This window comes from Salvia hispanica, chromosome 5 (genome assembly GCF_029641045.1).
Source record: "Salvia hispanica isolate PSC_SH4W2 chromosome 5, Shi_PSC_v1, whole genome shotgun sequence".
In the NCBI taxonomy this organism is placed as follows: Eukaryota; Viridiplantae; Streptophyta; class Magnoliopsida; order Lamiales; family Lamiaceae; genus Salvia; species Salvia hispanica.
In genome coordinates, this window is record NC_142696.1 from 32925956 (window position 1) to 32951465 (window position 25510).

Below are 25510 nucleotides of genomic sequence, written 5' to 3' on the forward strand. Positions count from 1 at the left end.
TTTCGATGTACAGGTATTCGATACAATAACGATATTTCGATATATCAAAACTTTTGATACGATAACGATATAAAATTCTTTTATATCATATTTTCAAAACGAAACCCAATATAATGTTTTCGATACGATATATTGTATCGAGCCACGCCTATTCATGGAGCTTCAAAAATGTTACCAATATGTTAGTAGAAGACATTGCTCTGCTACTGCAAGGGGTGAGTCGATGGAACCCGCCAAAGTTCAGTGGCTGTTACCGCCAAAACAATAATATAAGCAAATCTACCGTTACAACTTTCGAATATTTCAACTCTGTTCTTCTTTCCTCACACGATGCGCACTCGCTTCCTCGCCGCAGACGTGACGGCCGTCGCTGATCCGGTCGAAACCCTAGCCTTCCACCATCTGCCTCATCCCCATCTCACTCCTGCAAATTCTTCCTCATTTTCAGCAACTTTTACACACTCTTTCGATGAAATTCCTATTTTCGGAGTATCTCGCCAAATCGATAAGCTACCGATCGACGATGCTCTCTCAATATTCTTGTGCGATGTCCTCCCTCACTTCGTCGACGATGCTGGTCTTCGTCAACCTCAAATTGACAGCAACAACGAAAGATATGAGGTTAATTAGTATATTTTGGTAGCTGGCAATCTCAGTTTTCTGCTTCCTCTCTTTGATTTTGTGGTGCGATACGTTTTTTTTATTTTTTATTTTGAGGTACAATGCATTTTCTGAAGATATAGATGTGATTGACGAAGTTTTACCTTTCTCTGTAGATATACGTCCAAGTCGAACTTAACTTAGTTATTCTCATGAAATTATACACTTCCGTGATCACTTTCATACTGAGATTATCTGTAAAACTTATATGTAGTGAACTGTTTTAACATATAATCTCCATCTAACAAGGGAAATGAAGATCACGAAATTATTGTTCTCGTTTTATCTTCAGTACTGCTTGTTAAGATCTTGAGTTATGTTGATAGCCAATTGTCTTTTATCATTCATTAAATTATGTTCTAAGCGTATCCGTACTATCTTTGGCTGCAACATATGGACTCTCTTGATTTTCCTTGCCTTCACCCTTTAGTTTCATTCATTTATGTTATTTCCTTCTTCTGTTCAGCCTGATGGTCTCTACTTTCATATTTCTCCCCATTGTTATCAGATACTCCCCTTAGGAGTCGGTTAGCTTCAATACTATGGCTCGATATTCAGATGTGTACATTGCTATATACTGTCCTTAATAATTTGACTACAATTCAGTTTATATATTTATATGTAAATATATATTTCCTTTCTCCTTAGAGTGATCATCTTTGTAGAAAGTATAACGTGCGAAAAATGCTCTACTTTCCAAATTTTTTTGGGAACTAACTACGGAAGAGAATAAATGTTAGTTATGGTGAGAAATAACTAGACAGGTTGTGTACTGTGACATTAATCTTGTTTTTTCTCGTTGTAATTCAGGACAATGATGGAACAGTTCCTTGTAATAAAGGTGGGGAGGAACCTGTAGTGCAATTTGAAATTCCAGAGGTGGATATATCCTTGCTTCTGTCAGTAAGTCTTCTTTCCTATTCTGCAGATATTCATTAATTTCTGATGTTCATTATGATCAATGTATTTGATTACGAATCACTGTGTACTGTTGATCACATATTATATATGGACACAGGATATAGCAGTGTCATGGCTGCGACGCATGTCTGATGTTCCTCATTTTTTCGAAATACGAGCAAGAGATGAAAATTTTTGTGCATAGACGGTTTGATGCACCAACACATCATGGTTCAGGACGTTTTGGAGATAGAGGATTTTCTTATTTAAACTATATCAAATGTTTGATGATAGTAAAGCTTGACTATAATAATAAAATCTACAATTAATTGAGAAGTGATATGTATGTATATTTTATTCTCGTTTGTCTTTATGAATCTATATTAGTTTTATCAACAAAATGGAAGTTTGAAAATCGAATTAGCAGACATATTAATAACCTAAAAAATGCCTTTCTGATTGCACTTGAACCTATTAATTGGATGCATGCATGCATGCATGCGTGTATGTGTGTTGCTTGTCAGGTTTAAGCCTGATAGATTCATTTCTACTGTATCATTCTGTGCATCATTGATAGCGACACTCAGTGAAATCTCTCTATTCTTCTTCCAATCTCTCTGTTCTTCTTCCTGTATTGGCAGAAAAGTGCTGTCCATTCCCAAATTGAGCACATGGATATTTTTTCTGTGGTTCCAGATTCTGAATATACAAACGTAAGTGTCTTAGCTTTATTTTTTCATCTTTATAGTGTTACCCACTGAAATTCTTTAAGAATGAACATTAGTTTCTTTGTCAGCCGCCAGACTTTTCTCAACTTGATTTAAAAAGTTATGCTGCTTGATAAGCTGTAGGTGGTAATTAAAGATTAGCTTCTCAAACCATTATGTTCATTTAGGGAGGAACTGACAACCATACCATACATAATAAAGATAGTGACATGCATAGATTCATCTAATCTTCAATGATCATCATTGTCTTTGAAGTCTTATAGCTATCCTTCTGATAATTTAATTTTGTTATTCGTACAATTTTTATTCTTAGATTAGATAGTTCTATACAGTCTATTTGATTCGTGACTGTTTAACATGCATTTGTAGAAAATTAATTAATTTCTTGTTATGTTTTAAAATAGCTGGTTCCTAGTATTCTCCAATTTATGTTTTCTATGAATAATATACGTATTTGTTTAGTTCAAAACTGAAATTTGCAGGACCTGTTAAATGATGAGTGTCTACTACATGACCTGACTGAGACTCACCAATTACTTTATTCAGTTGATCACATAAGTATAGAATACTCAGAGCAAAAGGCTGATTTTGTGGAAGATGCTGATTCTGTTCAAGGAAAACATCATTCCAATAACATTAAATTTCCAGAATTTGAAGTGGACATGGAAAGCCTGGGTGTTATTGGAAGAGTACTTATGATGGATGAAGTGTTGAGTTTTGAAAATATTGAAAAGAAGGAGGTGACACAAGCAGGTGAAGTAATTAGTAATAACAAAGAGCTTTTGGGTTCTATGGAGTATAACTTGATAACCTCTACATTCCATCATTCTGTAAAAATGGATTGCCTTGAAGGAATAAATTTGTCATCACAAGTGGACTGCATAAGCATTATTGAACTGTCACATTGCCAGCAGTACTCAACTCTCTGTGGGAACCCAGATGGCTTTTCAATTATTTCAGTGGAGCCAACTCCATTTGATGAGTTCATGTTTATTGATTTGGAACTGTATAATTTCTGCAAGGTGCTTTCAGATTCAGCAAAGGAGACTGAATATGAAACATGTGAAAATATGTTCAGAGAAGCCATGAACTTTACAAGTTTCAACCAATTGGTTGTTTGCCATGAGCTTACACTTCTGGATGGCACTTTTAAATCACTGCCTGTACCTATTATTTCAGATCATGAAATTTCTAGTTCACTTCATATGCTGATTGAGGGTTTATTGTCCCTGTCGGGTTGGCAGTCTTCTTTAGCATCCGATGGTCTATATCTAGATTGGAATTTTCTTGGAGAAAGTGATTGTGAATCAGCTAAATATTCTCCATGTTGGAAATTGTTGGGGGAGATAGACACTTACAACATTGACATTGATATGTTCTCGAATGATAGAGGAATAGTGATCTTGAATTTTATTTTATCAGAAGGCCATTTTAGTAATTCTAGTAAACCAAATGTAGAAAAGGATACAGAGGTTTTAGACTCATCTTGTTCTGATGTCTCTATACCCCATTCCCCTGGTATAGTAGAGTTAAGTAGCTCGAAGAATCAGGGATATGGAAAAAGAAAAAAGGATGATATCTTATTGAAGATTGGTGTTCAGAATGTTCCGAGTTTTGGTGAATCGATGTCAAGTGATCTTGAGTTTTTTCGCAATCCCTGTAACTATGTTCTCGGAAAAGAAAAAATACATGCAGATAAGCTAGTTCATACCAAAACTGTGGGTCTAGGATGTATTTTCAGTGGTGATTCTGCTGGTGCTAGTTCTACCACTGTTGTACAGAACTTGAATGTAGAGGAGCATAAGGTATGCTTGTCTGCTAATATATTAGTACTACTGATTGAATATTTGGAATTGGAAAATCCCTAGTAATTTATTTACTGATCCTGCTGGGAAAATTCTTTAATTCTAGTGATAAACATCATCTCATTGAGTTTTCAATGTTTTAATTAAATGTGATTGTATGAAATCAATGTAGTTATCATAACTTCACAAACTTATAAGTTATCTGTGCATTTGTAAGTTTGAACTTTTCAAATTGCTGAAACACATGCCAAGCTATGGGCATTTGAGTGGATGGGATTTCTATTGATGTTTTGTTTCTAATAACAATTATTGTAGTGGGTGTTTGGCATTATTATCGTGATTTCAGTGGTCACAATAATTTGGTCTCTATGTTGTCTAATTGTTATTTTTATTGGAACGCTGTACCAGCAAAGAAATTTGGGTTTTGCATCAGCTCTAGAGGGGTGTAAACCGAAGTTGGAAGAGCTATTAAATATTGTACCTGTCAAGAAAACCCTTGGAAGTGAACCCATGGAAGCTGTAAATGATGCTGAAGTCTGCAATATGATGCCTGTTCAATCCATGCCAGTGGGTTCAGAATCAAAGCAAAATCATTCTTGCATGCCTTTTGGCCCCCACACAGTTGTAATAGTGAACACCAGAAATTTCAATGAAGAAATGATAATTTCCAGGAGAACCACATACCAGAGGATTCTTGAAATGGAGCAACAAGGAGCACAAGTTGTAGAACGCGATATAGGTCTTCCAGTTGATGTAATTGTAAGTTCAGAAGTTTGTCTCACTTGGTATGACTGCAAAAATATTGGAAAGAAAGCTTCAGCGCCAGACGAGGCCTTTTCAAGCTTGCCCTTATGCGTTGAAAGTGTTGCAGCAAGTATTTTGACATCCTTGAGTTTTGCTTTCAGTTGCTGCATCCTGGTAATTACAACTGAAAGTTATAAGATTATAAAAGATTTGTTGCTGCCTTTTCTTATTTATTCTAATTCTTTGGTCATTTATATACCTCCTTTGGTGGTGAGTACGTGGTGCAAATGGCAAATAACATGTATTGGACAAAAGTCACTTTCTTTTAGGATGCTTGTAAAGCAGAGCACACATGAGAAAAATTAGTATGGCACGAGCTTCATTACCTTCATCACCAGTAAAGAAAGTTGCTCATTCAACTTTTTTATAATCATTTCAATTTTGCTTATACTCTGTTTGACAAATTCTAATTTTTTTTTCTACTGTCTTATAGCCACCATTGGCATGCTTTTGGACATAAATATATTAGGAAGAATATAATATGATTGTTGGAATGGAAGGGTTTAAGAAGAATTGCAATTTTCTGAAAGCAGGTTTTGCAATACTGTTCTTTGTCCAGATTAGGTCTGGCCAAATGTTCACCGAAACTCAGTACTATTTTTTAGCATGTCCATGACTGGGTGCTTCATTTAATCATTGCAGATATTTGAAGGAGAAAGCAATTTTCTCGGCAGCATTATGGAATCATCAGATGAACTCTATGCTGCAGCAGCAAGCTTAGGAATTGACATACAGCTCTTTTGCTCATATTCAGCAGAGATGACTGAAGAAATTGTATTGTCCTGCATCAATACTGCAGCAAAGTTGAGAATGGGTCTCTATCCGAAAATGTCCGACTCAGAAAGCCTAGCAGAATCTTTTCTTACTGCTTTTCCTTCAATTAATCCTCTCTCAGCTCATGCAATATTGTCCTCAGATATTCGACTTGGCAGCTTTCTGGGATCGTTGAATGTGTCCAGAATGTGCACCCTTCAGAATTATCATATTCCTGATGAAAGCCTAGCTTTGCTGAGTGTAGCAAGCAAATATGGAGAGCGGGAAGATTCTAAATCAGGAATAACAGACTGTTCCTCCTCATTATCACTTCCAGACTTGGGAAATGCTCAATTTAAAAGTGAATCTGAGAGGAAGAAACTTAAATACACACACAACCTTAATGCCGATCCGCCTTCAAATGACTTATTTCCGGTGGATCTAGCAAAGTCACTTCCTGATTTTGAACATGATTTCCCTAAATTATCTGTCTCAGGTGATTCCTGGCTGTCAAGAAGGGCTGAGATATCTAAAGCAGAGGAATTCAGTTTATCTTTCAATGAAAAATCACTGTTTCATGATCAGGATATTGATCTTGGCGTGATGAGGTCTTCTGCTGCTGGCGCAATGAAGTCTGTTGATAAATCAAGCCTTCATGACTTCCCGTTGGCAAAAGATCATCAAATGTTTGATGAGAATGAAAAGGCCTGGGTGCCTCCAGTTGACCGAGATTGCAGTCCAAGATGGAGATCAGCCACGGTGAACTATGACTTGAGCAGACGAACTGTGAAGCTAAATGGAATTCGGCTGGGTGATTCTACTGGGGAAGTTATCAATTTGGAGGATAGTCCAGCATTTGGAGAAGATTTGTTTAATGCAACCTGCATTAGCTTTTCACCTACTCTGTTTGACATTGAGAAAGAATATGCTGCAAGAAACTCTGGAATGAACAAATGGCCTTCCAGTGCAGCCAATCTTCCCAAATTTGCTAATCCTACTGAGTTTCGGGGTGGCTCTGGTTGGGTTTCTACAAATGATAAGAGACATATCTCAAGGGATGAAATCAGACCAAATGATATCATTAATAGGACAAACATTTCTATGATGAAACACAAAGAGCTCATGGAAGAGGATATAGTGGAAAGAAATTCACAAAATCCCTACAAGTATATTCAAGAAAAGGGAAGTTTTGATAGCACACCATTCTCAAATGCTCTTCACTCCACTCAACCTCAGAGATCACCCTGGACAATTGAATTCCTTAACAGAGTAAGGGAAAAGAGTAGAATGCACAAGCAATCTGTTTCATATGACTTACCCTCTCCATATCTGGGCTCCTCTGCGAACACATCCAAAGTTACTAAAAGAAGAAGTCCTTCAATTCTTGAATTCTACAAGTATGAGGGGGCTGGCACCCCACAGAAAATAGTTCAAGAGAAGAGACTGAAGAGATTTTCAAAAGCAACAGACTCATTGAAGACTAAGAAGGCTGCTACTTCATGTCCCTTGTCAACTCCAGTTGATAAGAAAGCAAGACAGGTATAACAATGAAATCCTTTGTGCTAATTTTGATATATTTTGTGCATTGTAACTAGTATTTAATTAACTGCAGATACTATCTTACTCGAAATATGGAACTGCTGGGCAAAGTAAGCTCATTTGGAGGGATAATGATAACCAAGCCTCACAAAAGAAAACCATAGACAGCATCAAGCATGGACTCCGTAGATTTTACAAAAACTAAAGGTTTTGTTGGCTTTAATGTTGATTATGGTGATGTTGCAGCTATTCGACGACTTGAGTACACTTACTAGACTCTACACTGAACCACATCATCTCAAAAGGATTTGGATAAGTATATACAGGTTATACATTTTTCGTTGGGAATTGGGATCATCCATCTATTTTGCTTGATTATGAGAGCAGTATATAACTATGATAGATGTTCTGTAAATGTAGTATCAAAAGTTTCAACTACAGATAAATGTAGTATCAAAAGTTTTCTACTAAGGATTCATCGATATCTTGTCAACTGTCTAACATCATTATCCAATTATAACCAGAGGCTGGAAGGCGTAAATGGTTTGTGGATTTTACTATCCCAGAATCGTAAGTACTGTTCTGCTTATCACCATCAAGTTGCTGCTACTTGACCTTTTTTACATCAACATGATCTCCACTAGTTCTATTTTTATTTGTAGCTGAATGTTTTCGTAGTTATAGTGTATGGGGCTTATAATAGTCCCAATACGTGGTTTATTTTCATTTTGGTTTGTTAATGTTTTAATCTTCACAAGGATCCCTTCAGAAAACTAAAATTAACACTGCAATTGTATAATGAAAAAAGAAAAAGACCGAAGAACTGGCTTTTATTACTATTGACTCTGAAGGATACGAAACAAGCAACAAATTGGGCTATATGATGTGGGAAATTGTTGATGTACATATCATATGCCTAAATGACCTCTAGTTGGGTTTCACCATTATTCCAGTAAACTAGTTTTTCTTTCCATTTTTCATATTACGGAGGGCCATAACAAGTTGTTGTCGTTCACCTTCTACCTCTGCAAATCTGAGACTTATTTCTGAATATCTGTCATGCATTTCCTTCAACTCTTCCTCCATGCTTTCATTTCTATCTTTCAATGATGCTACTTCACCTAACAAGCTGGAAACATCACATCCACCATTGGATTGGCCACTAGTTCGCGATGGAATAGTTTCCTGTAGTCAAAGTAAACACTCTCATTATAAATGGATGCAAAAGAACTATACAAAGAAGAGACGACGCTTTCCAAACTTGTGACCATTGACAATATATGATTGCGCATGGTATTTTCTTATCCGTTTTTTACTTTTTGCTGGAACTATGACTGGGGTTTGTGTTTCCTTTCACTTTTGATACAGTGGTACTTCCTGTTATCCATCTTTTTCATTTTATTATGAATATTGTCTACACTAAAAATTTCAGCTTATAGATGCCATGCTATGTCTAGGATATTAAATTGAAGTTCTCATGTTTCCTCAAAACATGATTTGTTCTGCTGTTTTGGTGTTCATACCAACCTGTTCTAATTGTTCTGAAAAGGAGTTTAGATTTTACCTGATCTTTCCTGATTTCTGTGGTATTACATTTAAGATTCTGTTCCTTCGCTGGAGACTTTATGCAATTTTCAAGTGTAGCCTTTTCCAATTCCTGTCAAATTAGCCACTGTTAGTACTCTGCCTTCGAGAAATACAAAATAATTGCTATTTATCTTTGTTGAAGGATTTCAGGGAAGGAGAATGTTGAAGTAAATTACAGAGGCTTTTTCATGCCTATCTAGCAATTCTGATTCACGCTCATGGTATTTTATGAGTTATTGAATCATAATATATACTGTTTAGGATGTAATGACACAAATGGTATATTAACACAGGTATGAAATCTTGATGACTAATAACTTTGTTACCTACCCTAACAAATATCCATAGGCTCTTAGGAGTACAATTTATAAGTCATCAGGATTCACCATTGTCAAAATGAAAACATGAATACAATTTGACAAACATTTCTCACTCTAAAAATCCTTTATATGCTGACTTTGATTGGTTCAAAATATATTTGATGTCACTACTGAAATTTCTTTGAAAAATGTGAAAGAGCTTCAAACTCATTCGAGTTGAGCAAGTTAATTGTTTCCGCATAGAGTCAGAGCATAGCAAGAAATGCATTTGATGTTATTGCACTCATTATATATAATTCTATCCAATGATTCTAATGGAAATATAGCCTCGTACTAACCTTTTCCTTTTTCCGTAAGTTTCCTTGTAATTTCGACATCTCTTTCTTCAGGCCTTCTTTCTCCTGTTCTAGTTCAAGCAGATGACTTTTGGCTTCGTTATTCGTTGTTCTCAGCTTCTTCACTTGTAATAGCAAGTTATCTTCTTTGGTTTTCTTCTGCTGTAACTGAGACTTCATGGAGACATTTTCATGCATGAATTTTTCTGCTTCCTTCCTCACTGCATCTAGTTGTCTCTCCAGATTTTCCTTTTCTGATTTCCATCTTTGGAGTGTTTCTGTTTCTTTTGTAGTTGTTTTCTGATATGGTTTACCTCCAGAAATTGTTTCATTTTCTTCTGAGTGCTCTCTTATTGTTCTTTCATGTTTGTCTCTAATCATTTGAAGTTCTTCTCTGGCTTTCTGGAGCAATCCTTCTAAAGCTTCATTTTTCTGGCGCAGATCATTAGCTTCAACAACTGCTTTATGGGCTAGTTTCTCATTCTCCTCTATTTTAAGTGACATCTCAGAAGAAATCTGTTTGAAGTCCTCCTGAAGTCGCTCAGTCGCATCTGCATTGGTCAACCTCATTTTCCTCAAGGCATCTTCAGCTTGTATGGCCCTCTGCTCCTGCTCAACTTTCAACTCAGTTACTGCTTCCAAATCTTCCTGAAATATTTGTGCCTGCATTTCCAGTTCCTTCTGCAGGTTCTCAACCTGGAACTCAACCTCATCAATGATATTCAGGGACTCTGAGTATTGACGTGCCTGCCTTTTGCTTTCCATCTCCAAGCTTGCTATCTGGAGTTTGAGTTTCTTCTCTGCAGCCAAGCATTCAGCATAACTTTGCTCTAGTTCCATCTTTTCTGTTTCGGTTTGCTCGAATTTGGAGCTTATATCCTTGTTTTCTGCCTCTAAACTGTCGTAATCCTCAGTAAGCCTCTCAAGTTGCACTTTTATCTCTGTATTCTCTTTCTTGAGAGCTTCAATTTCGGAATGGAGAGACCTAGTTTCCTGCTTTAAAATTTCTATCTCTTCAACATGTCCATGCTTCCTCTCCAGGTCTTCTAGTTCATCAGTTTCTTCATTATGACCCATCTTCATTTTAGGTGATGCTGCAATACCCTCTGCACCATAGTGGAGGGCCTTAATTTTGCTTGAAAGTCGAGATATTTCTGCATTTTTTTGTTCCAATTTTTTGGTAAGATCTCTCATGGCGAGAACAAATTCAGAATTTGAATCTTCTGTCTTCTGTAGATGCAATTTCAACTTTTTATTTAGTTGCTTCTCACGCTGAAGTTCTTGCTTGATCTTTTCAAGCGAAGCATTCATATTTTCAGTCTCTTTTGGCGTATGACTTGAAAATCCATCCTCACACACTGAGACCTTGAGTCGCTCACATTCTGCTTTAAGAGTGTCTCTCTCCTCCTTTAGGTAATCAATTTGCTCTGATAATTGCTGCCCTCTCTTGGTTTCCTTCATTATTTGCTTGCGAAGGGATTGCACTTCTAAATCTGAAAGTTCTGCCTTCCTCTCCAACACTTTCATGTGATTTTCCCTTGAAGTTCCTTTCACTCCATCTCTTGATTGGGCATCATTATTATCTGATTCCGCATCTCCAAATCTTCCATAATGTTCATCATGCACTGATGTTGCTTCACTCAAATCATCACTCTATAGGAGGGGGGAAATGAAAAAGGAAAAGAGTTCTTGTTAATGCTATGAATCATAACATACTTCAGTCATTTTTAGTTTCTGAATCGTTCTGTACTAACAGACTTCATTAGATGAAACTAAAACCAGGGAGGTTACATGGAGATCTTACTTCCGGAGATTTTGGGGTATCTGATTCCTCTACTGGGGTTTCGCTATCTTCGTCATATCTGAGAAAAATCATTGGATAAATGCTTTTCTGTTAAACTTCTGAGGGCCATACTCAGCAAAATTATAACATCAAATATAACAATAATCCTTGTTATTACTTCACCTTGAATCAGAACATCCTTTCATGTTCTGAACTGTGACCTGAATTGTAATATTTATGTTAGTGCTATCAGCATAGTTTATGTAAGTCAGAAATGATTGATGCTGTGCAAGAGATGGAGCAGACTAACGTGCAACACTGCACCAGATTTTGAAGTCTGTAGAGGGAGAGTTAAGTTCACTGGTTTGGTAGCATCTGCTAGATCTGCAAAATCAATTGAGACTTCTCCAAGAAACCCCGATTTTGAGGACCCCTGTAAGTACCCCCAAAACATAATGTCATTTTTAGTTTAGGGGCCATTCATGACTAAAAAACTGCCTTTTTTTTAATTCACAATTTGTGAATTGTAATCTTGTGCGAAGATGGAGAAGAGTGTCACTTACTGTTGATACAATCACATAGTAGAACTTTTCTCTGATTCTTCCTGATTTGATCTCCTTGATTAGCTTTACAGTTTCGTATACAGGATTTTCCCAGGTGCAGGTTCCTTCAACAATTGGTGATTTTGATAATCTGACTGTAGGCTTTCCTACATCTACTGGAACCAGAGAAATCATGAGGCTTTTTGATTTGAGCTGCGGTACCTGCCATTATTTCAATACATAAGCCAAATTATGGGTGAGATAGATAGGCATCCTTTCCAAAATCTTAAATTCACGTGTAATATATTTAGTATCATCATGTCTATGTTAGCTGCCCATTTTAGTATTGGTGGCATTTTACCGCAAGCACAATAGATTTCAAACTCATATACGTAGTTGTATTTTTTTGCAGAGAGGAATGAGGGCATAATCAACATTGTTCAAGATCTTCTCTGAAATATAGCTTGTTACCAAAGACACTTGTAGTATTAAAGTTTAATGGACAGCACTTGTTTTTTGCATCAACAATGTTGAGTTGACATACCTGTGTTGCCTGAAACTGCATCTTGAAGACTGCTTTGATCTTTTTCTCGCTTCGCTTGAACATCTTTCCTGCACCAAAATTCGGGAGGAGCTGCAGTGTTTTCTGTAGGTAGTATCAGCCTACCAGGTAGTCTAAATGATTGGGTGGTTAGATAAACTAGATTGTCAAGATTCCATGTTTTTTATATGCTGCAAAGAAGTAACAATAAGGTTACAAACGGATGGTCTCTGGGTTTTGACTTTTGGAGTAAGATCGTAGGAGATTTGTTTCTTTCACAGCATGTGGTACCAGGAAACAGGCTGCCATTTCACTATATTTCCATTTCTCCTTATTCTAGAGTATTTTAATCAAGTAGTGGCTGTCATGAATTAGTTAATGTATTTTCTACTTTCTTGGTTAGTGGACTATCTAATGTGTTTGTGCAAGAATGGGAGAGGGAGAGGGAGAGGGAGAATGTGGGTAACATAGGAAGACTTGATATTGTAAATCTTCTATAGTGGATATAAAAATGGAATTACAGTGATCGGTCAGAGAATAATAATAAGAATGGAGGATCCAAGTAACTTGCAGCTTTACATGATGCAAATTGTGCCAGGCTTGTCACTTGGGAAAGTATGTCGCTCTCTTTTGCCTGTCGCTTTTCTCATTTCTTTTTCTTTTGTTTGGAGGACTAAAACCCTCCAACCACCATATATGCATCAAATTTCTCTCTGTATATGCACCTTCAAATAAATGATACAATTATCGTTGAGTGATGTGCTTGCTTAATCACAATTTGTGACTGTTCCACGTGGTAATTGTGCTTTGTCTTTTGTCGAAATAGATCTATCCGGTTATGTATGATTGTGGTGAAGTTGTAACGAGTGTTTGAACTTTGTGATGTTGGTCATATCACTAGTTGAGTCCAATGTGTTCAACTTAACATTTTAATTGGTATTCTTGTTCACAAAGGATGATAATGAGTACATGTACAAATCTTTTGGTTGAGTTTAGTAATAAAAGTAGGTAAATATTATCCTACTACTTGGCAAATCTGCCCTATCTGGCCAAATGGAAACTATCTTATAGAATAGTATTCTTTTACCAGCTAACTAAATCGATCATGCAATGACTATAAGTAATTAGTTATAGTATGATTTTAATTGAGATGGGTGTGTGTCATGTTGCGTTTGCTATTAGGGTGTACACGAGAAAGAAGCCGTGACATATTTCATCATTTATGGGTGCTTTAAATGAATGTGAGTATGATTTATGATTCAGTTTGGTGCCGTTTGGAACTTGTGAGGGATACACCCTTACAAATAATTGAGCATCTATAATAAGCTTTATTATATTGGTAATAAGTGGGCATCAATTGGTGGATGAAAGCTGTGCTTGGGAGGGGTCACGCAATTAAATTTGATAAATAAAAAGTGGGGTCATCTTAATTTGTTGTAAATGTAAATATGAGTCCCATATTGTTCCTTTAATGCCTGCACAATTGATCTGGAAATTTGGACCGACACGTGAATACATGTGCTGCGACTCTACCATTATTTCTCTTTGGCTCTTCTTTATTTTAATCACTGTTTTAGGGATAATTACAGCAATACGTTTAAATTATTACTCGGTATTATTTATTAATACTACTATTCAATTCTTCAAACAAGTTATAGTTGAAATAAAGAGAATAACAAGTTAAGATGTGTATTTGAAAAAACAGTTGGAAATAAAATAGAAGCCCTCATTCGAAAAAAAAAGTTATAGAACATTAGTATATACACATCCAACGTTTGTGTGGAGTGTGAATGGTTAATGACAATTATACAAATAGATGAAGACGAAGACTCACCCTTCAAGATTGACGAAGTCCAATTAAATACAAATAAAATTACGACTATCGTCTTTGATTTTTTTGTACTGCAACTTTTTCTCTGCCTTTTCAATATGTTACGCCATTGATGGCTGAGCAAATTTAAAGCAGGACCGCATCATTTATGGCGCTTTACTTTGTAATTTTGATTCTTATAGCTGCTTCACAAGAAACCGTATTATTTTCATTAATAATACTTCATTCATTTAAAAAAATAGTTTAATCTTTTTATTTTCGTGCATCCACCAAAATTAGTCTCGAATTAGAAAGCTACTCTCAATTTGTTAGTCATTTTTTTTTTATCTCATAGTACTTCATTCACATGATCTTTCTCTTTTATGCCTTTTCAATTTCATATTAAAATTTGTATTATCCACGAATGTAACATTTTTTGGTTGATGGATAGAATAACAAAATAAAAAATAATCTGAAAATGCAAAAATAAAAATAAACTAAAATAAATAAATTGCTAAGAGGGTAAAGAGAAAATTATAGCTATAATCGATTTGCCTTGGTTATTTCAGTTTTTTAAAACTATTTTTAGGTGATTCTTAGCCTAATTTTGGAGGACCGCCGTCTTATAAATTAAACTGTCACCAGTAATTCTTTTGATAGTAGGGAGTACTAAATTATGTACTAACATATAAAAAGATTTAAGCTCGGTCGAGAATATTAATTAATTTGATGACAATTTTGAGATTTTTTGATAAGTAATAATCATAGTACTCAACAATTACTACACAGGTCAACACAAAATACCTACATAAAAAGCAATTACTTTGGGTTTTGTAACAAAATTTATGCTCTTTATAAATAGTGTAAATAAATTAGATTCTTCAACATAAAGCCGATTATCATTTGGGCTTATGAAGATGGCCTTCGAAATATGAATCAGATTTCTTGCTTTAAAAGCAGTACTGAATAAATCCATAATGCAAGGAGTCACTTTGTCCCAGTTTTATTTTATGGCTATGCACACGATGCAGAGCCACAAAATCGAAATCCTGGAGTAATCCACGTACCCATTTTACTTCAGAGCAACAATTGATCGAAGTTTCAAAATGTCTCAAGATCATGGTCACTCCAACAAAACTATCACTTTCTACTTCCAACTTACGGATAGCTAGAGACTTAGCCAAATGTAGGTCGTGATACAAGCACCAAATATATGCAGTTAGAATAAAACAAACTCCAATGTTAACAACAAAGACATACCTCCATAATCCCGCTGCGTCTCTAATCAGACCTCCCCCAAAGGTATAACCCGACCCATTCTTTAAGGAGGCATCAATATTCAATTTTAAGAGCATCTGTAGCGCTGCTCGCCGCTGGCACGGCGCTGCTCGATGCATCGAGCACGTCTGTGCCGCTGAGCAGGCTGACGTGGCGCGACGGGATTGGCCAGCCGTTGGCATATTTTTTTTAAAAAAATTGAATTTAATTTAAAAAATCGTTTCTAAATAAAAAAAATTCCACTTCCCAATAAATTATAACCGTATTCTCTCCACTTTTAATTTATTTTTCAATTTTTTTTTTCCAAAATTCACTTTTTCATCTATCAATACCCCCACTTCCACACAAAAAATTTCACACCACGCTACACAATTCTCATCTAAATTCTCTCTTCAATTCTCAATCTTTCACTCTTACAAAAAAAAATGTCCGGCTCCTGCGATCACCCCTCCGCCTCCCGCGATTGGAACCACGAATGGTTCGGCTCACAACCATTCCCTAGTCCGGAAACGCAATTCTCGGCCCCTCCTCAAACCCGAGGTTCTCAAGTTCCGGGTGGCTACCGGCCTTACCCGGTGGACGACCAAGATGCTCTCAAACTACTCCTACTCCTACTCCTCGTGGTGTCCGCACCCCGTACACTCCGTCGAAGATGGATCAATTATTCAAAGCCTATTTGATTATCTCTGAAGATCCGGAGGTTGGCACGAACCAAAGCGGGGATAGGTTTTGTTGACGCGTCTCTCGTCGGTACAATGAAAACCGGCCGGATGGAACCATCTATCGCAATGAGAGTATGGTACGCAATGCCATCTTCAAAGCCAACGAATAAATCCAAAAGTTCCAGGGGTATTACCTACAGGAGCGGTGATGTGGATCCAAGTAATTTATGATCCATTTCCTCCAGGAGCGGTATTTTATGATCCATTCTGCACAGCGCGGCTTCAGTAGAACAGCCATAACTCCCTCTTCCGGCCTCCGATTGGGGCGTGTAAGATACTCACGCAAAGCTCTCTCGAAAACGAAGATATTGATGGCAGTTTCGGATCTTTTGAATGTCATCTCGATGGGCAGAATTCTGATTGAAGCTAGCTACAGGTACAAGCTTTGATGCACGGGTTCCATGATTGTATCAAGCGGTCGGCGGGGAGTGGCAAGAGCGAACTCGACATCATTAGTGCCGCCTTGGCGACCTACCAATCCCGACATTACAAACCGTTCAAGTACCTCAGCTCTTGGCAGGAGGTGCGCGATCATCAGAAATATAAGGGAGGCGTAGCATCCTCCTCCAGCAAATGGTCGAGGTCGGTATCCCTATCCGACGCCGGCGAGGATGAGGTGGCTAGCCAACTTGCCGGAGCTAACTTGGATAGCCCCGACGCCGGCCCGAGCAGTTCCCAACACCGGCCGCAAGGAACGAAGAAGGCGACGGCCAACCGCCGTCGCGCCGCGACTCCATCCGCCCCTGCTCCCGCTTCCGCTCTCGCTCCCTTTGTGCCACCTCAACCCCCCACCAACTTGTTGTGGCCTCTCTTGGCTCAACTCAATATGGCTGATAGGTCTCGAATGACTCCCGAGCAACTTGATTCACATTTGGCAAAGATACGAGGTCTCTGAAAAATATTGGGGATAGAGGACTAGTCTTCCACGGGAGTATTTATTTAGCCTTTAATTATGTAATTTTTAATTTGTAGGATTTTAATTATGTATTTTTTATTTTTTAGGATTTTAATTATGTAATTTTTATTTTTAGGATTTAATTATGTAAATTTTATATTGTAGAAATGTTTTTAGTAATTAAAGTATTTAAATTAAATAATGGAACGGTGAGACCCTTGAGCATGTCCTTGCGAAAGAGTATGGATGTGGGTGTTGTACTCTTGCCAAAGAGCATGGAGTAAAAAATGAATAAAAGTGGGTCTGGATCCACATCCATGCTCTTTGGCAAGAGCATAGATGTGGATGATCTAAATGATCAAGCGATAGAGGTCGCCAACCCACAATCTCGTGTCTTCCGTGTCTATCAATCTAGCTTTTTTTTCACATTCTTGGCCATAGTGAGAATCTTCCCCCAGTTTTTAAATACCTCGTTTCCTATTAAATGTGTTTGAGATGATGCAAAGGAGTGGCGCCAATTTTCTTCGAAGTTGATGGAGTATTTGATTTAAAATGTCATTTCAAATATGGATGTAAGTGCATGGGTTGGACCAATTAGTCCGCTTAATTAAAGAGTTAGGATTGAAAAATTATACTCCCTCCGTCCTGGATAATTCGGGTCACTTTGACCGGGCACGGGTTTTAAAAATTGTAATGAAAAGTGGGTTGAAAAAGTTAGTGGAATGTGGGTCCTACCTTTATATATTAGTTTTATAATAAAATGTGAGTAAGAATGAGTTAGTGGAATATGAGGTCCATTACCAAAAATGATAAAAGTGAAGTGAGACAAATTATGTGGGACGGACCGAAATGAAAGATTACAAATTATGATCATAATGACCTTGTATATTATTCGCCATTTTTTTGAAATGCTCGTTATAAGCTGGGCCCAAAACAGCCCGATAAATTGGCCCATACACAAGAGGTGACCAAATGAGAATAAGGAACTTTTATGATTGTTTTACTTTTCTCCTTATAAAATGTTAAAGAGAAAACAAGTTTATCAACACCTGAACAAGTTCAATAATGTCAACTTGCATCTAATATCGGTTGATATTAAATTGCATACGAGATTCGAGCCATAAATTTGCTATCGTATATGCCGGAACGTTGGACTAGCACAGTGATAATAATCGGCTCTGTAGAGGAAAAAATGACGATTGACTAAAGTAAGGGACATGATAATTGGCGGACAAATCTATTTGAAATCGTACTCTTCTGCATCAGGGTAAGTTTTAAAGGAACCAATCCAAGAAGAATATTCAAAACATCACGTTCAACATCATTAATCAATAAAGGTTAAGTTTTGAAAATTTCATTATAAACAATATTAATAGCAGAATCACGAGCACTATCAATCTCATCATTTTAGACTAAATTCCTCATCCTTCGTGACCGATGACTTTTGAAAATGCAACATACAATTACCTATAACTAAAAAAATTTCATTTTGTAAACGGGCCAACAATCAATATATTTGCTTTTACCAAATTTAAATCTATTACTAGATATAAATACACACACATAATGTTTTGAAAAGAAAAAAAAAAATAGAAGTCAAAGTCATGACTCATGTACAACAATATTTGAACTAGAAGAAATCAAATTCATCTCAATTCTATGTATACCACGTAGGGAGATATTAAAATGACAACGCTATTTTGAGTGACACTGTGCCACCAATTTGAACCGTTAGATTTTAGGTGAGATGCAATTTTAACATGCCATTTGGCAGTCTCATTTTTTTTTTAAAATAATTAGAAAAATGCAAAAGGCTATAATTGTTAATCAAAGTCCTAGCAGATCCTCCTCCCTTTCTTCAATTTCAGCATTTAATCCTTCAATCTCTATAATTCTCTGAATCGTTTGTGTTACTTTCATTCTACTAATTTCAATTTGTGTAATTCTTCCAAATCACGCTCTGCTACTTTCAACCTCTTTTTTCAATTCTGCAGATATTCAATCTCTGTTATTTTCCTAGATGTTCAATCTCTGCAATTCTTCATTAAATCTCCCATCTTCATTGAATCCATAGAGAATGATGTTCCTGCTGACGTCCAATTCACTGATTTCGCAAATGGTAAATTTTTACTTATAATCGTGTGATTGTTAAATTGCTTATTATAGTTCATGGATTTTCATTGTGATTGAATTTCACGAATTTCATATGTAATTGAACTCACGGATTTGTATCTTCTAATGTAAATGAAATTTATGTGATGGGAATTGAAATCGTGGGGTTTATATTTCATAACTTATTGTAATTTAGTGATTGAGTGTTTGTATTACGCCATACAGATTTCGTATGTCAGATTGCTTGACTGAATATGTTATATTGCTTGATCATGTTTACTAAATTGCATGTCAGTATTTGGGATTCCCAGATGATTTAATGACCAATTGAAGAAATTATCTGATTTCATGAGCTTGCAAATGATATTTATGTATTTGTAATTAAATTTCATGGAGTTCAGATATAAAGACTAATTGTACTTTATTATTGATTGTTTTTATTTCTCCATAAAGATTTTGTATGCCAGATTGTTTGTTTAAATATGTGACATTGCTTACTTATGGATATTAAATTGCATGTCAGTTTTCAGCTGTAATGCTAGCTTTTGGAAAAGAGTTGGAGAACAACTCCCGGCCTTGCCTGATACTGAAAAAAAGGAAAAGAGTGGAAGAAGATTTTTATTTCATTGGTAGACTATATGTAATTGAAGTTCAGACACCGAAAGAGTTGAGAGCAACTCCTCGGCATCTATGAATAGCAGATAGTGCCGTCCTCCATCAGATGCAATCATAAACGATGAGAGAGCAAGGTTGGACAAATTTCATCAACGGCGCTCCTTCTTCCGTGGACTGCTGCAAACGCTAGGATGGAGGCGAAGACAGTTGATGGAAGCAACGATTTCTTCTTCGGGTTTCTGGATTGAGAACGCCGATTAATTGCAGAATAGAGGAGAGAAAAGGTGGGGAGAGAAAATCTCAATCAGAGTCCAAATTAATCGTGATTTTCAAATTTGTATTAGTTTAATTTATGGTCAAATGACAAATATACCCATACAAGCAATATTATGTTAATAGGCAAGCAATTTGTACTCTAATCCTACAAATCAATCCCATCCATATAATTAAGAGATTGGACGACCTATAATGATGTTAGGTTATCATTTTAACTATGTTGTTACGATAGTGCTCCCCATGTGCTAGTACTATACAAAATCAACATATTTAGAAGTCCAAATCATAACTGAACTAACACAAAATTAAAAAGAATTTGAATTACTCTAAAACTCTATTTTATTGTTTGAAACCCAAATTAGAGAATCCAATCAGTAAAAGTTCCGGTCGTATACATATAAACCCTAAATGAATGTGGCGCCTCCATTCATAAACCCGACCCGCCACGCCGCCCGGTTACCGGCGAAACCCGACCCTCCGGCCTCGCTCCTCCACCGCCCTCCCTCGCCATCTCTCCTTCCAGCCTGCTTCGTCGATAATTCTTGATTTACTTCGATTTTCTTGGTTGATTTGGTATGATTCAACTATTCTGATCTTATGTTTTATCTTGTTTCTGTTTGTATTGATTTTATTTCTATCCCAGATTGAGCTATAACCAAACTTTTTTCAAGAATTTATGATGTTTCACTCCAAAACTGAGCTTAATGGCATTTCTGAAAACTGCACCAAAACTCTCTTTATATTAGTATTGATATTGATATAGTTAAGGCACTTTCAGCATTCACTAACAACTGCAATTTTCAGGTCACAACATGCGATTCGATGCTGATTACCGAGGTTTTTGTGTGATGGGAAGTTTTTCATATCTTGAATTGCGTGCAACTGAATTTGTTGCGTTTAGGTCTAGCCGCAATTTGTTGGCATTCTTAGCCTTTCAGGGAGCTAATGACTTGCTGTTATAATGGGTTTTCCCCCATTTCTGATATACATTTATCATGTACTCTGTAGCTCTTTTCAGTTGCAGAAATATCAAGAGATTTTGTGGTTTTAGCTTGGTTTCTCGTAATTTATGTAGTCGTATATTTAATGGTGATGATGTCGAAAATGGATTTGGGCGGATTGAGGATTTTCTCAATGAGTCGTGGAAAAGTTCAAAGAATGGGTCCAGTTGGGAGGACACTGCTTCAGTTTCACCTAATTCTCGGGGAAATTTCTCTGCACGAAATGTTTTTGTTGATGAGGTGAGATGCGATGCTGAAAGGATTTTTGAAATTCTATCTCAGGATGGCCCGGGGTATGATGTGAAGCCTGTCTTGAACGATTTAGGTGTGAGGGTTTCAGGCCTTCTTGTGAGGGAAGTTCTTTCTTGTATCATAAAGACAATAAATCATGCAAACAAAAATAGGTGTGCAAAGCTGGGCTACAAGTTTTTCGTGTGGTCTGGTGAACAGGAGAATTACAGACACACAACAAATATCTACAATTTAATGATGGAGATCTTTGCAGAGTGTGAGGAATTTAAGGCAATGTGGAGGTTGCTCGAAGAGATGATTGAGAAAGGGTACCCTACTACTGCCAGGACATTCAATCTACTGATATGCACTTGTGGTGGTGCTGGATTAGCTAGAAAAGTTGTAGAGAGGTTTATGAAATCGAAGAATTTCAACTATAGGCCATTTAGACATTCATTCAATGCTATTTTGCATTCTCTTTTGACACTGAATCAGTACAAGTTGATTGAGTGGGTGTATCAGCAGATGTTGGTTAATGGTCACTCTCCTGATGTATTAACCTACAACATCATGATGTGGGCAAAGTTTAGGCTCGGGAAGTTGGATCACTTTCATGGATTGCTTGACGAAATGGGTAGGGGTGGGTTTTCACCTGATTTTCACACATTTAATATACTCCTCCATGTCATTGGCAAGGGTGACAAACCATTAGCAGCACTGAAGCTCTTAAACCACATGAAGGATGTTGGTGTTGATCCAACTGTGCTCCACTTCACCACATTAATTGACGGCCTCAGTCGGGCTGGTAACTTGGAAGCTTGCCGGTATTTCTTCGATGAAATGACAACGCATGGGTGTGCACCCGATGTTGTCTGTTACACTGTCATGATAACTGGCTATGTTGTGGCCGGTCAGTTAGATAAAGCTCAGGAGATGTTCTCTGATATGATTAACAAGGGTCAATTGCCTAATGTGTTTACCTACAATTCCATGATCCGTGGACTTTGTATGAACAAGAAATTTGAGGAAGCTTGGTTGATGTTAAAAGAAATGGAATCAAAAGGTTGTAATCCCAATTTCCTTGTGTACACAACCTTAGTAGGTTATCTTCGCAATGCAGGCAGGTTGTCTGAAGCTCACCAAGTCATAAAGCATATGATGGAGAAGGGGAAGTATACACATCTGCTGTCAAAAATTAAAAGATATAGGAGATGCTAAGTAGGTGAAGTACCTATATTAGGGAGGATCCTTTGGAAATTGGTGCTCAAAATGTTCCGACTTTTGGTGAATCAATGTCAAGTGATCTTGAGTTTTTTCTCAAAATCCCTGTAACTTTGTTCCCAGAAAAGCTAGTTCATGCCAAAACTGTGAATCAAGGATGTATGCTCAGTGGTGATTCTGCTGCTGCTATTACTACCATTGTAGTACAGAACTTGGACGTAGAAGAGCATAAGGTAAGCTTGTCTGCTAATATGTTACTACTGATTGATTGTTTGGGTTTATTTACTGGTCCTGCTGGGCGAATTCTTTAAATCTAGTGATAAACTACATCATCTCTTTGAGTTTTAAAAAATTAACTGAAATGTGATTGTATGAAGTCATATAGTTGGTTCTGTCCTAACTTCACAAATTTATATGGTTTTCATTCTGTGCATTTGTAAGTGTGAACTATTCAAATTGCCGAAACACATGCCAAGTTATGAGGATTTGAATGGATGAGAGTTTCTACTGATGATTTGTTTCAAATAGTAACATTTGTTTTAGTGGGGTGTTTGGCATTATTGTTGTGATTTCAGTGCTCATCTTTGATTGTTTACAATTCACTTACTTTAAAGACTTTCTCTTTGTTGTCTTACTGTTATTCTTATTGGAACGTTATACCAGCAAAGAGATTTGGGCTTTGGCATCAGCTCTGAAGGAGTGCAAACCGAAGCTGGAAGAACTGTTAAATACTGTACCTGTCAAGAGAACCTGTGGAAATGGGTAAATGATGCTGAAGTCTGCAGTAAGATGGCCTGTTCAATCCATTCCAGTGTGTTCGGAATCAAATTACAATCTTTCTTGCATGCCTTTTGGCCCCAACACAGTTTTAATAGTGAACACCAGAAATGGCAACGATGAAATGGTAATTTCCCGGAGATCCACACACCAGAGGATTCTTGAAATTGAGCAACAAGTTGTGGAACGCGATATAGGTCTTCCAGTTGATCTAATTGTAAGCTCTGAAGTTTGTCTCACTTGGTATGACTACAAAAGTATTGGAAAAAGCTTCAGAGCCAGACGAGGCCTTTTCAAGCTTGCACTTATGCGTTGAAAGTGTCGGAGCGAATATTTTGACATCACTTGGTAATTACAACTGAAAATTTTAAGATTATAAAAGATTTTGCTGCTGCCTTTTCTTAGTTATTCTAATTCTTTGGTCATTTTTGGTGATGAGTATGTGTTGCAAAAGGCGAATAACATGTATTGGACAGGAGTCACATTCTTTTAGGATACTTTTGTAAAGCAGTTCAACACATGAGAAAGCAATTTTCTTGGCAGCGTTATGGAATCATCAGATGAGCTCTATGAACTTTTATTACTTTCATTGTAAAGAGTAATAATAAAAAAGTAATTTGAAAATGCGAATATACAATAAACTTATAAATAAATTGATAAGAGATTAGTAGAGAAAATTAAAGCTATAATCGATTTGCCTTGGTTATATAAGTTTTTTAAAATTATTTAGGTGGTTCTTAACCTTTGGAAGACCGCCGTCTTACAAATTATACTGTCACCAGTAATCTTTTGATTAAATTATGTAACATATGAGTAAAAAGCAATTACTTTGGGTAACAATATTTATGGTCTTTATATCTAAAAAATAAATAAATTAGGTTCTTCAACAAATAAAGCCAATCATCATGTGGGCTTATGATATAAGGCCTTCAAAAAGAATTGTTGCTCTAAACCTAGTAGTCAATAGATCATTTTTTGCCCTGTTTTAAATACCTCATTGTCATTGCTAATTAAATGTGTTGGAGATATTGCAAAGGCGTACTTGATATTTGATTCAAAATTTCATTTCAACCCTTGTCAAAGCATAACAAGATTAATATTCCGGCAAAAAAGCAATACCTCATTTGCTTCTGTTTGTTATTTTTGTAATTGATTTAGATGTTGTTTATATTTTTAATTACTTTTGCATTCCTAGTTTGTCATATTTTTGGTTTGAGTTTTGTTATCACAAAAGTAAGTTAGAAATAAATAAAATTATTGTGGCATAGTTTTAGAGTTTAGACTACGTACTTTGGGCCATCTTCCTTATACCCCACACTTCTATAGCCCAAATCTGTCAAACTAAGGTAATTGAACCACCCTACATGAACTCACCCCTTAGTAACAAATAAAATTATTGGTTAGAAAAAACGGCCTATAAGGCTATAAAATACAATAAACTTCAACAGATCACTGTCTGGTAGTGGGAGTTGTCAAAGTCTCAATGTTCACCAAATGAAAATTAGGAAATGAATCCTTCAAAGACATTTTAAAAATATATGACTAAATAAGTATATTCTAAATTTATAAAGAACTATAAAAAAAATTACTAGAGTAGATATCGGATTATAGAGTCTATATTATAAGGAGTGGGGTAAGTATGTATAAACATATGATGCAGTTGGGCATGAATGGTCCCTGAAGTGAATGACACAATTATCATTTTATTTCATTTAAGTACCCTTTTGGCTTTAGGGGCAGTTGTACTAAACAAACACGACTTTTTTTAATGCATGCCAACCCAATAACTCTATTAATACTCACTTATTATGACTATAAAGGAAAGCAAGAATTTAGATTGGTTTAGGCACTTTACTTTTCCAATGTTAATAATTGAGTTTTAAATTATTACTGTCATATAATTTTATAACTTAAAGGAGGGAACCTACTCACTCCAATGCCAGCTAAACACAGCGTATAAAACCTCAAATTGTAGTAATAAAGATTTGTGTCACCATCGTATATTTATAGGGGACCCATGCTATGTATGCACTAATTAAGCAAGTTGATTTTTCAGAATAAATAATGGAAGAAAATAAAAACTTGCTTCCTTACGTGTGGAACAATTGCACGGAGGAACTAAAAAAAATGGTAGCAAATAAAATTTGGTCAATTTCTACAATATATAAAAAATATATAAATAATTTATAGCTCAATTTCTTAATATTTAAAAATTAAGAATAATCATGATAAATATTTTAAATAGCATGTAAATTCTATTTCACTACTAATAAGG

The 25510-nt window shown here is 36.3% G+C and overlaps 3 protein-coding genes and 1 long non-coding RNA gene across 5 annotated transcripts; 3 read left to right on the plus strand and 1 right to left on the minus strand.

Annotated features, from left to right (window-relative positions):
• The first annotated feature begins 330 nt into the window (after window positions 1–330).
• On the plus strand, window positions 331–7749 carry SHOC1 (shortage in chiasmata 1). Of its 2 annotated transcripts, XR_016130230.1 has the most exons (8): window positions 331–621; window positions 1471–1563; window positions 2202–2273; window positions 2771–4093; window positions 4502–5011; window positions 5540–7189; window positions 7263–7515; window positions 7714–7749. XR_016130230.1 is itself a non-coding variant. In XM_048085022.2 (7 exons), the coding sequence occupies exons 1-7, from the start codon at window positions 331–333 to the stop codon at window positions 7392–7394; spliced, it is 4071 nt and encodes a 1356-aa protein (XP_047940979.1). In that variant the 3' UTR covers window positions 7395–7660. The 2 variants fall into 2 exon arrangements, 1 of the variants encoding a protein (XP_047940979.1); XM_048085022.2 differs by lacking the exon at window positions 7714–7749 and having other exon boundaries at window positions 7263–7660.
• Window positions 7750–8000: 251 nt separating this feature from the next.
• Window positions 8001–12919, minus strand: LOC125188254 (Myosin heavy chain-related protein). Its single transcript, XM_048085023.2, has 8 exons — window positions 12301–12919; window positions 11778–11978; window positions 11525–11647; window positions 11398–11435; window positions 11236–11293; window positions 9435–11084; window positions 8754–8846; window positions 8001–8374 (listed from the first exon to the last, which is right to left on the minus strand). Exons 1-8 carry the CDS (start codon window positions 12361–12363, stop codon window positions 8147–8149), a joined length of 2454 nt encoding a protein of 817 aa, XP_047940980.1. The 5' UTR covers window positions 12364–12919; the 3' UTR covers window positions 8001–8146.
• Window positions 11874–12575, plus strand: LOC125188255 (uncharacterized). The gene is made up of 2 exons (XR_007170717.2): window positions 11874–12012; window positions 12169–12575. It is a non-coding gene; the product is annotated as an uncharacterized LOC125188255 (long non-coding RNA).
• Window positions 12920–20348: 7429 nt separating the features above from the next.
• On the plus strand, window positions 20349–23777 carry LOC125190506 (pentatricopeptide repeat-containing protein At3g60050-like). Its single transcript, XM_048087827.2, has 3 exons — window positions 20349–20578; window positions 20810–22691; window positions 23122–23777. Exon 2 carries the CDS (start codon window positions 21001–21003, stop codon window positions 22453–22455), a length of 1455 nt encoding a protein of 484 aa, XP_047943784.1. The 5' UTR covers window positions 20349–20578; window positions 20810–21000; the 3' UTR covers window positions 22456–22691; window positions 23122–23777.
• The last annotated feature ends 1733 nt before the right edge of the window (window positions 23778–25510 follow it).

Coding starts and splice junctions, on each gene's coding strand:
- SHOC1 (XM_048085022.2), top strand. CDS start 331: ATGCGCACTCGCTTCCTCGCCGCAGACGTGACGGCCGTCGCTGATCCG. Junction 1,564..2,201: donor ATATATCCTTGCTTCTGTCA/GTAAGTCTTCTT, acceptor CTGTATTGGCAG/AAAAGTGCTGTCCATTCCCA. Junction 7,190..7,262: donor TTGATAAGAAAGCAAGACAG/GTATAACAATGA, acceptor AATTAACTGCAG/ATACTATCTTACTCGAAATA.
- LOC125188254 (XM_048085023.2), bottom strand. CDS start 12,363: ATGTTCAAGCGAAGCGAGAAAAAGATCAAAGCAGTCTTCAAGATGCAG. Junction 11,648..11,777: donor ACTATGTGATTGTATCAACA/GTAAGTGACACT, acceptor GGGTACTTACAG/GGGTCCTCAAAATCGGGGTT. Junction 11,294..11,397: donor AAAGGATGTTCTGATTCAAG/GTGAAGTAATAA, acceptor GATTTTTCTCAG/ATATGACGAAGATAGCGAAA.
- LOC125190506 (XM_048087827.2), top strand. CDS start 21,001: ATGTACTCTGTAGCTCTTTTCAGTTGCAGAAATATCAAGAGATTTTGT.